Source organism: Megalobrama amblycephala, linkage group LG16, assembly GCF_018812025.1.
Source record: "Megalobrama amblycephala isolate DHTTF-2021 linkage group LG16, ASM1881202v1, whole genome shotgun sequence".
NCBI classification, from domain to species: domain Eukaryota; kingdom Metazoa; phylum Chordata; class Actinopteri; order Cypriniformes; family Xenocyprididae; genus Megalobrama; species Megalobrama amblycephala.
This window is the reverse complement of record NC_063059.1, coordinates 18,611,846-18,626,811: the sequence shown is the minus strand read 5'-3', so window position 1 is coordinate 18,626,811 and position 14,966 is coordinate 18,611,846. Positions and strand designations below refer to the sequence as shown.

Below are 14,966 nucleotides of genomic sequence, written 5' to 3'. Positions count from 1 at the left end.
CTATACCTTAGAAACAATATTTAGGCCTCATTCAACACAGAGCTGTTAGATGTGGTTTGGTCATTCAGAAAATTATGAATTTGATTTGATCATCTCATATATGGTCATAAATACAACCTGAATGATTCTCACATTTACTTTCCATGCTGCACCATTAGTTTGCTAATCTAGCAGCATGTTGTACACCTACATTACAGGGGGTTTTATTTTCTGATTAGTTTCGACACAGAACTACCCACAGCCACAGGAAGTGAGCTTCACGCTCAGATGACAGAATTAACATATCTCTTTATCTCTACCAAGAATATGTGTTTTTTGCCCATTTCTTTTATGTCTGAATGTTTAACTATGCAAATATAACAAGTTAGAAATACTCATGGGTGAAGTTCTCCTTTTGTTTCTCGGTTTGAAAGTTGTTGAGCTGCCCATTGAGAACAACGGATACAATTTGAAGGTAAGAGAATTTTCTTTGGCTTTCATTATTTTTCATTGTAGTAAAACAATTAGTTGTCCGATTAAATTTGAATTTAAGTTAATAGAAAGGATAGCCACCTGAGATATAACATTTCATTTTTGAGGGGGGTCATAAAAACACCAATACAACATTTTACAACACATACAAATGGGACAACTTTACAAAACATACACTTTAAACAAAGCAAACAAAACGTTCACACTCTCTCCCACACCCAAACCACAGCTACTGTACAAAACATCATCAAAACATGACAAATACATCAGTTACACCAGCATGAAATCAACCAATAATACAAAATTCTCAAGTTAGAAAAAAAGATTACACAAATTAAAAACATAAACAGATTGTTTTAAGATGATTCAAGAAATAACACAATCTTTTAAACTGAAAAGCTCATGCATGACAAGCACTTCTTCAATCTAAACCTTTTGGTATGTGATTGTGTCATTACAGTGTGAACATTTTTAATGAAATCAAGTTGTAATAGAATATTAGAAGTATATTTATTTACTACTGTAAATGCAGGGTAAAAAAATAAGGTAATAAAATCAATAATACACAAAGAACACAAAAAAACAGTTAACTAAAGAAATTAACAAATTGGATGTTATCAAAATGACATTTACAGGCATCTGTTCCACAAGGACGATCAAAAAAGAAAGGAGAAACAGTCTGACTCATTCACAGCTGTGACCACCAAAACACACATTCACCCACACACTCAACGACAAGCAGCAAATGTGTTTTCAGAGTTTGTTCTGAAGACACTGGTGCTCAACATAATAATATAAATGTCTTTATTTCAGTAGCAGCAGACAGAAAGATGTTTCCTGAAGGGATTCTTCTGCTTCTGTTTGGTGTGTATTGTCTGGATTATATGCTGAAAATGTTGATTTTTGTAAAGGATTGTCCTAATTCTTCGGTATACATACTGATGTTGTTTTTCCTGCAGTTATTCCTACAAGCTCCTTCACTGGCTCACCGAAAATCCTAATAACAGTGCCTGAAGAAACAAAAATAATTAAGGAACGGTCAAGTGTGACCATCCCCTGTGTTTACTTCTACAAAGAGGATAAATTGAAACTACTGTGGTTTAAAGATCCCCAGTTTGATGAGAAAACAAAATTGTTTAATGGGACTATTGTATACAGTAACACAGATGAACGCCCCACATCACCAGAATACAGAGGCAACAGAGTGGAATACATCACTAATAAAACATCAAAGACAGAAAAAAACAAATGGATACAATGTGATTTAAGAATCACTGATCTACAAACAACAGACAGTGGGAACTACAGCTTTAGATTTCTTGGTTCAGGAGACAATAAGTACATGAGTAAAGCTACGAATCTCACAGTAACAGGTGAGCAGTGATGTATTGAATATGGGACTCATTTTTTTTGTTTCCTTGAATGTTGTTTTCTTGTTAATGTTCCCATTAGGTTAAGAAAAAGTTATTTCGGCATGCTCTCTAAACATTCCAAATATCCAGGTTTTGTAATATTTAAAAAAAAAAATTCTTGGTTATGCGAAAGTTAAGGGAACAATCGATTTTATAATTTTACAAACATTATGGGAACGTGACTTGAATGTTCTCTAAACATACTAAAAGCAAGTAGTAACATTTAACAAATGACGAATGTTCAACTAAAACTTGAATCATGTATAAATAATGTTTTTGCACTAATATTTTGAGAATTTTATTAAAGACCAGAGAACTTTGAATGAATTTTCTGTTAACGTCAATCGAAGAACGTTTGTTCTTAACTTTAAGAGAACCTTAGCCAACATGTTAGCCAAAGCTCTGAGAACATTCCCTGTTATGTGGGATGCCAAACACTGGCTTTCGTGTGTTTCAAATTCTGAATAAGCACGTTTTTTTAATCACACAAATGAGAACTACGGCAGAGGAAATTATCAGTGATTAATGACTTAAATTTCAGTTTACAAACATGGCTTCAGAAGAATAATGTGCATACATTTTTAATTTTCGTCATCTTTGGAGCTCTTTATTTGTTCTGCTGAAAGAAAAAAACATGGGTTTTGAGCAACTTGAGGGTGAGCAAGTGATTAATTTTAATGATTTGGTGAACAATCCCCTTTAATAATATATCTTTGTTGGAGAAAGGTTCAGGATCACCTGTTTTCACTCCATATTCTACTCTTTATTTCAGAAAACCCTTGTAAAGTGTACGTTGAACCACCAGAGCTAAAGAATCCACTCAAGGAGTCAGAAGAATTTACTGTTAACTGTTCCACATTAGCTTCCTGTTTGGATCATCCTGAGTGGCTCATCTATACAAACGCAGGACAAACGCATGAATGGATGTCCTCCTCATTAACTGATATGATCATAAAGACTAAAGAGGAAGATGGCAGAAAAGTAACCAAACTGAAACTCAATGTGACATGGGAGGATGACAAAAGGATTCTGTCTTGTCGTCCAGCCCAAGATCAGGACAGCGGCCAGATCAGAAATATCACTCTGTCTGTGGAATGTGAGTGTGTACTTCATGTGTCTATAAACAAACACTGTAATTTACTGTCACATTAACTGACTGAGCATTGTTCACTCCAGCTGTCCACTTCATCTCTTTCTCTTCTCCAGATGCACCTAAAGAGACAACCGCAAAAGTGAGCTCAGAGGACGTGAAGGAGGGAGAGTCTGTCACTCTCTCCTGTACCAGCAGAGGTCACCCTAATCCCACCTTCTCATGGTTTAAAGAGGAGAAAATAGAAAAGTCTCAAAAGTCTGACCTTGAACTAAATGATGTGAAACCAGAAGACAGGGGAAACTATTATTGTGAAGCTAAAAACAAGCATGGAGAAATGAAATCAAATATCATTAGAATTGATGTGAAATGTGAGTTTTATGTTTTATGTAAACAGATAAAGAAAAACCAACCCCAATGAATCAAATAAAATTAATTATTTCTTGTAATCAAAATGCATTTCCTGTGCCTTCAGATGGTCCAAAAGATGTCACAGTGAAACCTCCGGTCAGAGTGGAAGATCTCAAAGAGGGAGACAAATTGGAACTTGAGTGTTCAGTTAAAGAAAGTAACCCAGAGGTCAAACAGTTTACATGGTACAAAAACACTGAGATACAACAACAAACCAGCAAGATATTAACCATCAGTAACGTTACAGCAGATGATAGAGGATCTTACCATTGCTGGGCTGATAATGGTATAAAATCAGAGAAGTCAAATGAAATCTTGGTATCTATTAAGTGTAAGTATTGTCATTTTCATTTTACTAAAAACATGCTTAAATATCTGTTAAGTATAAAATCAAACTATAGTAAGTGTTTCCCAATGAAGCTGTGATTATTGTTGTAGTATTGCTCGTTTGGAACGTTTTTGCAAAACGTAATTTTAATTAGATGCTGAGTCGCTTCACATAAATCAATTATAATGATATTTCAACCAAAACCTGCATGTATATTACAGCGTGCGATGTAAGTTTTCTAAAGCATGTTTTTAAACAGATTCACCACGAAACATCAATATACAAGGCAACCACCCAGTAAAAGTGAACTCCACACTGATTTTGACATGCTCGGCTGATGCCAACCCTGAGCCAGTACAGTACACATGGGAGCACACACCTGGACTGTCTTATTTCCGATTATCATCTCCAACTGGACAGTTAAACATTGCCAATGTGACCATTCAGCATGCAGGGAAGTACACATGTAATGCTACCAACACCATTGGAACAAGATCACACGCCATTAATGTTGATGTGCTTTGTAAGTCTGTTTCGTTCTAAAATCTGAAGTCAAATTGAATAATTTCACCTGTCACACATCCAAATCATTTTGTCTGTTCTTCTCACGTCTCCATGAACTCTGCAGATCCTCCATCTAATCCCAGTTTGATTATGAAGAGTGAAGTGAGAGAGTTTGAAGTATTCTCCATTATCTGCACTGTTCAAAGCTTTCCTAAGTCAACGCTCACAGTGACAGGACCTCGGTATGATCTCATAAATATTCAAAACATCACTGAATCTGAAAACATGTTAACTGTGTACTTGAACGTAACTGAGTCAGATGCAGGAATGTACAAGTGCAAAGCAGAGAATTCAGAAGGCAATCTAGAAACTCATCAACAAGTGCTAACTGTGTTGCGTAAGTAATAATCCATCAAAATTAAAATATCTAATTATTTAAGATATTTCAAGGACTTGAGGAACATTAGATGTTTTAATTTGCTTGAAAGAAACCAAACTGATCAATAAGACTTCAACTAAAATAATTTCTTGGATTTCATCTTCTTATATATCACATGTTTGTAGATGCTCCTAAAAATGTGACTGTAAGTTCTAAAGGAGAACAGACATTTGGGAGTGAGCTGACTCTTACATGTGAGGCTCGCTCCAAACCTGTGTCCTCTTTTGAGTGGAAGAAAAGCTTCAATGGACAATTAGAGACAGTTGGACATGAACAGAAACTACACTTTCGTTCTCTGAGTATCTCTGACTCTGGTCAGTTCGTCTGCATTGTGAAAAATTCCATTGGAGAAAAAATATCTCAACCAGTAGACATCAGGGTGAAGCGTGAGTACTTTTTCCTACTAGTTATTAGACACACATAAGTTTACAAGCAAAACGGCTTCTTTGACTTTTCTAAAAGGTTAAAGACAGTCCAATGTTTTTCGATTAGTTTAAGTAGTCTAATGAATATGGAAGATCGTTTCCACCATGGAATAAAAAATTAAAAGATTGCGATTTAAAAAAAAAAAATCACAGTTCTGACATTTTTTCCTCACAATTGCAAGTTTACATCTCACAATTCTACATTTTTCTAAGAATCGCGGGATATAAACTCTCAATTGCGAGAAAAAGGTCAGAAGTGCGAGACTTTTTTTCTTCGAATTGTGAGATATAAACTTGCAATTGTGAGTTATAAAGTCCAATTCTTTCTTACGATATCTAGTTTATATCTCACAATTCTGACTTTATAACTCACAATTAATAACTTTTTCTTATGGCAAAAACAATCTTCCATAAATGAAAGAGTTTGCCATGATAGTTACATGAATGGATTGATATTATACACTGTCCAAATTTGTTGTTTGCAATGACATTCAATAATAACAATAAATCACATAATGAATGTTTTGCAATCAAGCTTTATCACATAAATGTTGCTTATGAAGGATCCTGTCTCATTGGCTGTTTTCTACAGATACTCCAAACATAAATATTGTCCATAACATGACAGCTGAGTGGAACTGGGAGCTTCCAGTCTATCTGTCCTGTAGTGCAGATGCGTATCCTGCTGCAACTGACTATAAATGGTACAGAGAGGAGGACAACACCACCGTCCTGTCAGACCAGCAGAACTTCACAGTTCAACCTCAGAACCCAGGAACGTATTACTGTACAGCAGCCAATAGTATCGGAAAATCACGGTCCAAACACATCGAGTTATTTGTCAGTGAGTATGAAATTCTACATTTACAAAATAAATAAAGTGTTAACGACTAGAGCAGCTAAATCAAATAGAAGATTATCTAAAACTCCCGCTAGACTTCACTACAACTTCACTACACCTGTCCTGAAGAAAAGGAATCTGTTTTATAGCACTCATCTCCCTTCAGCAATGAAAACCTTCTCCCCTCGCTTCTTCCTTATTTAATTTTTCACAAACATTGCTCCCAGGCCAAAAGCGAGTGAGCTAATGCACGCTAGGTCCAGTTGCATTTTTTGGTCTCCTCAGGGCCAACGGACAGGGATTGGACCAAATACCTTGATCCAAAGATGCCCAACTGGGGCTTTAGGTGTGGTCATGAACAAAGGTGGAGTTTACAACAGGAGAGGAGAGCGTCAACACCGCTGCTCATTTCCAATGTTGTCATATCAAGCTAAGACAATTAGTTTAGTTTATTTATTTATAAAGCACTACTAAAACAACAGACAATTTTCAGCTCAAAACTGACTTTCAGACGCTAGCAAGTGCAATAACTTCTTATTGTGATCCGATGGGGATTCTGATCATCATATGCTGCAAAAAATATATTTAAATGTGATGCTAAAGGCTACCTATGCTAACAACTGCAATAATAAATACACATATGTTTATGGAAAATTCAAGAGTCTGCTTGAAGAAGGTAGATGGTAGATCATATATGGTTATAATTGCGTATTTATGTGGTTTTATGTTTCATCTCTCTCTTCTCTGTGCATCCAACTAATGCATCCGCATATGTCATAAATGGCATAATATACTCCATTTAAAGGTGCTACAGAGGATGTGTTCGAAGACTGAGAAACCAAAGACTGTTAGTGAGTTTTTTAAATGAGCGCATGCGTAAGAACAACCCCCCTCCTTCACAGCTCATTTCGAGGGAACGCCTCCCAAAACTCGTGCAGGAGTATTGGAACACAAGTGTTTGTTTACCACCGGCATTCGCTGTGTCGTGTTAGTGGATTCATTATGTCGGACTCACCGCAGGTAACTCATAATCTGCAGTTGTTACTCCTGTCTCCTGACAAAAACATTGCATGCGGCGCCTGTGGAGTGTGGAAAGTTACTGGCGCATGCACGTCTCTCACAAGGAACATAATGGCAGTGATTGACAAGCCAGAGGGCCAATCGTTTACACAATGATCGCGTAAATGATTGGCTGATGTTTTGAAGGCCCTACCTTGTGCACAGATGATGTATATTAATATTATTCCTTTCAGTGCACCTAATAAATAGTCTTTTATCAGTTAGTAAAGACAGTTTCCAGTAATATTGCAAAAATGTATAAAACAAAACATCCTCTGTAGCACCTTTAACATATAACTCATAACTCCTGTTTGCTGCTCATGAGCGCCCTCTGTTGCTCTGTCTGAAAGGATACAGTATAGTGAGACTTTTAATTTTGTGGATAATTAATAGAAATGCTCAATCCTTCTACAGAAATGTGACATAAACATATGATATTTTATCAATATTCTTTCTAAATGTGTAAACCTTTGGACTTAAAAGCCTTAATGGAGTTGTTTTGTGCATTCCTGTGCAGGTACAACTGAATAGGTATGTGTTCTATTTTTTATGTGAAATGGTAAATACGAGTTTGATTCAGCATGATTGATGTGCACTCCTGACACAAATCAATAATTTACTGTCTCGGTAACGTTTCTTATTGTAAAACATTGGTCAAATATCGATGCTGGAATCTTAAAGCGCAAACGTTCACTTCTGTCATGCTCATTTTGCGATCTAGCTAGCTTTTCAGTCAACTGGTGAAATGGTAGGGTTGTTCTATGGAGGTGTGTTAAGGCCGGTTTTAGGGTAGTGCTGCGGTGCTACTGGCCGGAGAGTGGAAAGACAGATTGATTTTGGCCTCGGTGCTAGAGGTCCGAGGCTATTGGGCCTGCCCGGCACATTGTTAGCCCTGGCTCGCACTGGCCCGACAGTGGAAAAGCAGCTAGTGACACCTTGTGGTGTGACTAAAAGAAATGCAAGAGGTGTGCAAACATGCCTTTGCAAGTCACACAGGGAATGAATGACTTTAAAGGTCCCGTTTTTCGTGTTTTTTTGAAGCTTTGATTGTGTTTATAGTGTGCAATATAACATGTGTTCATGTTTCGCGTGTAAAAAAACACAGTATTTTTCACATAATTTACTTATCTGTATACTGCTGTTTCCACTGTCATAAAAACGGGCTGATGACTTCCTTGTTCTATGAAGTCCCTCCTTCAGAAGTACGTAACGAGTTCTGATTGGTTCACAGCGGTTCCTGTGTTGTGATTCGACAGCAGTTTAGCGCATCTTGCCCAGAAAGGTCACGCCTCTTACCATAACGTGGAGATGCAAGCGCTCAGTGTTATTGTAAACATGTCTTTAATTTTACCCTATCAATTTAAGCGGGAATCAGACCCGGTGATTGGACTGCGGGATGAAAATAACAGCGTTTCGACGACATGGCGACAAACACACTCTACAAACGCAACTCTTGTGTATTCCTGTGGGCGGAGGTTAGTCAAAAAACTGTTTTAGTGACGTCATTAAAGAATGAAGTAGAGGGATGTAGTCCAAACTTGCCATTCGATGTAGGCGACTTCTGTTAAATAAAATATCTCGCTTGGCATTGAACTTTGAGCTTTAAAATTTTACAGATTTTATTTATACTCTAACAACAACATTACACACTAACTAAAGTTTGAAACATGGGATCACGAAGAACGGGACCTTTAAGATAGGCAATGTGGACAAATTCCTATATCAAGGTTTAAATCATTTAATATCACCATAACTTTATGTATATATGGTGACTATATGTACTCATTATCCTGGACATGGCCGTTAAAAAAAAAAAAAAAAAAAAATCCAGTTGGGATTTCTTAAATGTCTTGGCACACATGAACAGAAATCGCATTTTTTAAATAAGATCTGATAACAAACACATGCATTAAGACAGTATACAAGACCAAATTCAGTACACAACTTATTAAAAAAGAATATTATGTACAATCAAGCACAAGAGCCCAGAATATGAATGTTACAAGCTCGATTGCATGTTAAACATTTTCCTCGCATAGAAAACCATAGCAAATGCTTAACGTGGTGTAATGTACTAAGATGGTGATTCTGAAGTACTGAATTCAGTATACAGTGTGCTAATAAGATAGGCCTTCTATGTACAGGAAAGCAGATGAGCCTACAATATGGTCTCTTCTGCTTGTCTGTACATTATTTATTAATAAGTACTGAATTTTGTCTTAAAGCATTAAAGGTAGGGTAGGCAATTTCAGAGAGGCTAGCAAGCTAGCTTTGAAAACATAAGATCCCACCCTCCCTTCAGAGCACTCTCCAAAGCCACGCCTCCTTCAAAACACATGAACGCATCACAAAGAGACAGTGTTAAATTACCTCATGTCTCAAAGCACATAACATTACAATAATAATGAACATAACGAACTTACAGAGCTCTAGTTGTACTACGCTGACTGCCGTAGATTAATTTTGGCATTGATAGCATTGACATAGAAACACATAAATCAGAGTCTGAGGACGTGAACAGCTCTGGGTAGAGTGTCATGAGTTGCCATCTCATTATTTGCAGTTACAACATGGCGTGACAATTGTAAGCTTGTGGTTGCCGCATATTGTGTTGGTTAACCCTTTAACGCGTACGATCACACCGGTGTGATTAGAACGTTCAAATTCAAATGTGCGTTCGCGCTTTGGCTGGCGCTAAACCAGAGACGGACACGCGCAGCGCTTTTCATATATTACATATATGCAGTGTTTTTAACCAAATGATGTTTATTTTAGGTTTCAGACATTTAAATACACATGAGTACTAACAAAACAATATATTTAGAGTTTGTAAAATACACAATGATGTCTATATAAGCGGGAATAACAACCCTTTCCATTATAATTAGACGACACGTTTTATTCATATCAGATACACATTGTGAAAGTAACTTTAAAGCTTACTCTATTCTTCCCTAGTTCACTGACTCACTTAGTTTCATGTATTTCGGGAGAAGTGGATGAATTCACGGGTTGTAAATCCAACAGATCCGATTCTCTGTGCGGCGCAAACTAACATAGCGGCGCCCATCGCTCATATGGCTCAACTAACGCGATCATTATAAAGCTGATTAAACAGCAAAACACATCCACTTGCACATATTTGGCAATCGGAATATTAGATATTTCATGCTATAGTTAACAAATTTTTTAATATTTTGAATAAACAAGGAACAATTAAATAAAAGCATATCATCAGTCATACAGCACTGCGGTGTGTCACGTAACAAGCAATGACGCGTCACCATGGAAACCATAAAGCGATAAGTTCTAAATAACGGTCGCCTTAAAAAACTCACGCTGGGGGGTCAGCCAGAATATTTAAAACTTGCGTGCGAAAGGGTTAAGAGGACAGGATGGATGACTAATTAGAGGAAAGGGGCATGCAAAGAGGTGTCCGCATTTTGTTTGGTCACACCACAAGGTGTCACTGTGGCCTCAAAGCTTTGCCCTTGCCACTCTAAGCTCAATTGCTGTCTGAGGTAAAACTCCCCCCACCCCCCAATTTACCATACAGACAAATAAATAAAAAAGAAAATAAAGTGGAAATAAATAAAAGTGAACATAAATACATATATATTTTTTACATTTCTTTGTATATTTATTATTATATTTATTTGTTTATTTAATTTACATTTCTTTGTATGTTTACTTATGTATTTATTTGTTTATTATTTCGGCAGCTTTGGCATTTCGTACACAAGCCTTCTGATCGGCTAAACATTAATCTGACTGAGAAACTTTTTATTTTACAGTGTACAGATAGGGTAGTCACAGAGATCGCTGTGATATCTGGAGACAGTTATTTTAATGATATCCTTCAGGCAGTAGGGTATTTTTCTGCATACTATTCTAATAGTAAATGTTAAGTAAAGAATTCAATGAGACAATCGTAAATGCATGGTTAATGCCAAATGCTGCAATATTTTGGACTACTTTAATAGTTTAACTGGGTTATATGTTATGGTTAGATTAAGTCATGGTCAGGGCTGAGTTTTAAAAATGATGTGATCATGATCTTTTCTCAAACCTCTTGCATTTTAGGTAACCCTGTTAAGGTGCTCTACCAGATCATTTTACCTATCATTCTCCTGTTGATTCTCATTGCTGTGGTCATCTTTCTGATACGCAGGTATACATACCTATTTCTTTTCTTTTCTTTAATTTTCTTTAAATTACTTAACCCTCTACTGCACACATGTTGATGGCACATGAAAAAAAAATATTCCACATAATTTTTTGGTTCTTTTGGGAACATTTTATTGATTAAAAAAAATTTATTGATTAAATTGATTATTGATTTTTCGTTGCCTCAGGGCAACGTTGTGCGACAATGGTACAGAGTCATAGAGAAAATCATCATCAAAATCAATTTTTTTTTAAAAAAAATTCAAGAAATCATTAAGTAAAAAGGGAAAAACACTTGAAAGACATTGATGTATTGAATTTGATACATGCATAGGTCTGTATCATGTAGTGTGCTATGCAATATAATGTACTTCATGTGATAAGATTTCACTCCGTACGAAACTTCAAAAAGCAGTTCATCTCTGCTGTGACATAGTGGTGTATGTTACAATTTTTGCACATCACTTTGGGTGTTCCTGCACACCCAGGAACCTTGCATCTTCCCTTCCTATAATACATTGTTGCCAATGAGAGGTACTGTCTAAAACCTCCTCAAAAAGTACCTCTTATCGCACAACGTTGCCCTGAGGCAACGAAAAGAAAAACTGAATTTCTGAACATGCAAAATAAAAAAAACTTCATAAAACCTGACAAAAGGCTTCTCTACACCTTCAAACACACACACATATTTTTTATGTACAGTTCATGTCGTTTTAAATAAGATTACTAAAGCAAATAATATTGCCTTCTTCTCACACCATGTGCTCCTGTGACCATGTGTCAGAACAGGATGTCCCACCTTTAAATGGTGCTTGATATTGACTCCAACACCTTACTGAACTGTTATTTGGTACTTTCTTGACCTTTCTAATTGGTTGATATAATTTAAAGAAATATTTTCTAAACATAGGGCTTAAGAAAACTTTCCGTTGCCTGAGGGCAACGCTGTGCTGTAGAGGGTTAAGTAAAAAAAATAGTCATTAAGCTTGCATCATTCAAATTTATCTGCATAGTAGAGGTCCTTTTAGATGTTGATTTTGGTTTGTCTTTTTCCTTCTTCCAGTCATCATATTTCAATCATTGTGCTCATTATTTTGCAGGACTATCAACAAGGCAAGACTAGATCAGCAAAGTGGAGCAGATTATCCACTGTGTTTTTTCCCAGTATTCCTGTCACGCTCTTCTACAGTGGCAAACTTACTTTTATTGGTTATTTTACTTCTGTTTGTTTCAGTACCTGGGTTTACTTCCTTGAGCTCACTTTAATATGCATGGCTTTAAAAAAGTAAAATAGTGTCTGTTTGCTTAATAAGAAATAAAGCCTATTCTGTTTGGAATATTTTAACTCTCAGGGATCACAAAACAACACCCGGGAGAATCTGTCAATGGAAGACATTCCTGATCCAGTTCATGGAAGCGTTAATCAATCACATCAAACACCCCATTCCCAAGATCCTACACAAGCACAGGACCTCAATCCAAGGTAACAGCTGCAGAAATGATGGAGACTGTGCTCACTTTTTGTCATGAAGTTAATTATTCTTTTTTTTTTTCCTCTTAAGGACGAAATCTAATATCCACACTGTGTATTCTGCCATTACACTGCCACCAATGAAACAGGTGAGAGAATGTTTTTTTACTTTAAATGCATCAGGATATCTTTGAAACATTAATATTACAAACAACTGACATTTTCATGCTTAGAAAGCTATCTTTTTGTTCTTACAGGGAAAACGTTCCCCAAAACCACAAAAACCTGGATATATGGACAATGACTTATATACATCTACCTTAAATTATGTCACTCTTGATTTCAAGGAACAAAATGAAGGCAAAAAGGTAAAGCAGATGGGGAATATGTAAAAATCAGAAGTAATCTCACTCCCACAAATTAAATAACACATTTCCATCTTTATATTCATAGTGAGATGAGCATAAAAATGCTTTTTGATACTAATATTTTAGAATGCTGCTCCTGTTAAATGTATGATTGTGTTTTTAGAGCACCTGAAGATTCAGCAGTCTATGCCATGGTGTCAAAAAATAAGCCAAAGGTAAGCCATGAGAATATAAAATTTTATCTTCTATTACTTTATACCAACAATATGAACAGTAAACATAAACCAAAAAGTGTATGGAGTATATTTATACAACTGTTTAATGTATATTGAGAACATTTTGTTTTATTATTTCTTCCTCTTCCTAGAATTCCCAATCAGAACATAACGATTATGAGAATGTTTCTTCTGCATGTGCCTCAAGACTTCCAGTCAACAATATAGACTGGGAATCTGATACCAGTGAAGAAGATGAAGTGAATTACACCACTGTGTCTTGTTCTGCCAAACCAGCTGTTAAAGAACCCAAAAATAACCAGAGGAGCCATCTTGGCAGTTCAAGCTCTGATGATGAGGAAAGAACTGAATATTCAGCCATAAAAACATAAACAGTTTTCAAATGAAGTATTAAAACCTTAATCTGTATTACAATTAGTATTAGTCTATGTTATTTGAAAGTTTTAATTAAGATAACGGTATACAAATTATGATTCTATGAGAGTGATAAGAATGCCTTCCACTCCTCTTTCACTCCACTCTTTTATTTTTCAGTGTGATTTACCATTGCATTAATATAATATTGAAATATTCTGAAATATGCTTAAAGATACTACTCCTTTGTATCATTGTGCCATATATTTGTGTGATTATTTCAGTGGTGCTTGCATGGAAAACTGATTTAGGTGTTGTGTGAATATTGTTTCACTAAATAGTGTGAAATGTAACAATATAGCTATGTATTTTAATTAAACATATGTATTTGCCAATGAAAAACTCATGCTTATCATTTACTGAATTGCTGAACTTTAGCCATGCTGAGAACATTTAACTGGTAGCATAAAACTGTGTGTTCATAAAATACTTATTTCATGAGAAGAATAATTGTTCTGCAGTGTGATACATTTGACATTAAACATCATGCAAATACATTATTGCTTTAGTGAAATGTACTTTTTTTTTTTGATATTTAAAGAAATAAAATAACAATATCAGTTGCTATAATAATAATTTAGACCAGGCGTTTCTGTGATTGACACCTAATAGGAGGGCCATATTAACATTCAAGCGCAAGAAAGCGCAACATTTCAGAAAATTTGCTTTCCTTTGCATTATTTCTCATGTACTTCAAATTTCATTAGGCCTACTAAAATATTTTTATACCCATACTATAAATATTTTATTTACCATACTAAATGTAAACAGCAGTGTCTCTCTCATTGTTACAGAATGTAATATAATTTTATAATACTATTACTAATATAATACTACTAATATAATACTATTAATTGCAATAGTCTGGTGCAACTTTTCACATCCAACAAGGTGCATGGAATAAAAAAATTAGTAATTTAGGAACAAAAGCAACACTTGTGGCGTGGAGGGGTCAGAAATAAACAAAATACTAGAGCTATATCAACTTTATTTTGCCAAAAAATAAAAATCTCTCATTTTTACATACATTATTAGTTTTTAACATTTGGTGGAAGTATTTTCCCTTACTTTATGTTAGCTTAAATAACATTAAAATCTTGCACTGAACAACACTGTACTGAACAAATACAATCCCTGAATACATTTGTACACTCTTCTGTTTCTTGACAGACACCTGGCAGCGCTTCTGCTCACACAGCTGAGCCCCATTTGTCCAAGATGCTTTTTGAGCATCGGCAACGTTTAATGGTTGCATCGGATGCATTTCGGTGGTTTAAATCAGCGCTCGTGACTTAAAGTCAAGTGCTTTTACTGTAATTTAGGCAAGCGC

General features: G+C 35.7%; 1 protein-coding gene across 4 annotated transcripts; it reads left to right on the top strand.

Moving 5' to 3' along the window:
• The first annotated feature begins 219 nt into the window (after nucleotides 1-219).
• si:dkey-24p1.1 (uncharacterized protein LOC556718 homolog) lies at nucleotides 220-13,978 on the top strand. Of its 4 annotated transcripts, none has more exons than XM_048161673.1 (17): nucleotides 220-454; nucleotides 1,288-1,335; nucleotides 1,431-1,844; nucleotides 2,656-2,979; nucleotides 3,090-3,344; nucleotides 3,449-3,715; nucleotides 3,972-4,235; nucleotides 4,341-4,613; nucleotides 4,781-5,041; nucleotides 5,673-5,924; nucleotides 11,064-11,151; nucleotides 12,248-12,356; nucleotides 12,500-12,630; nucleotides 12,710-12,767; nucleotides 12,876-12,986; nucleotides 13,150-13,201; nucleotides 13,354-13,978. In XM_048161673.1, exons 2-16 carry the CDS (start codon nucleotides 1,302-1,304, stop codon nucleotides 13,156-13,158), a joined length of 2,850 nt encoding a protein of 949 aa, XP_048017630.1. In that variant the 5' UTR covers nucleotides 220-454; nucleotides 1,288-1,301; the 3' UTR covers nucleotides 13,159-13,201; nucleotides 13,354-13,978. The 4 variants fall into 4 exon arrangements, with proteins under 4 accessions (XP_048017630.1, XP_048017631.1, XP_048017629.1 ...); XM_048161674.1 differs by having other exon boundaries at nucleotides 1,285-1,335; nucleotides 12,248-12,260; XM_048161672.1 differs by having other exon boundaries at nucleotides 1,285-1,335.
• Nucleotides 13,979-14,966: the final 988 nt, after the last annotated feature.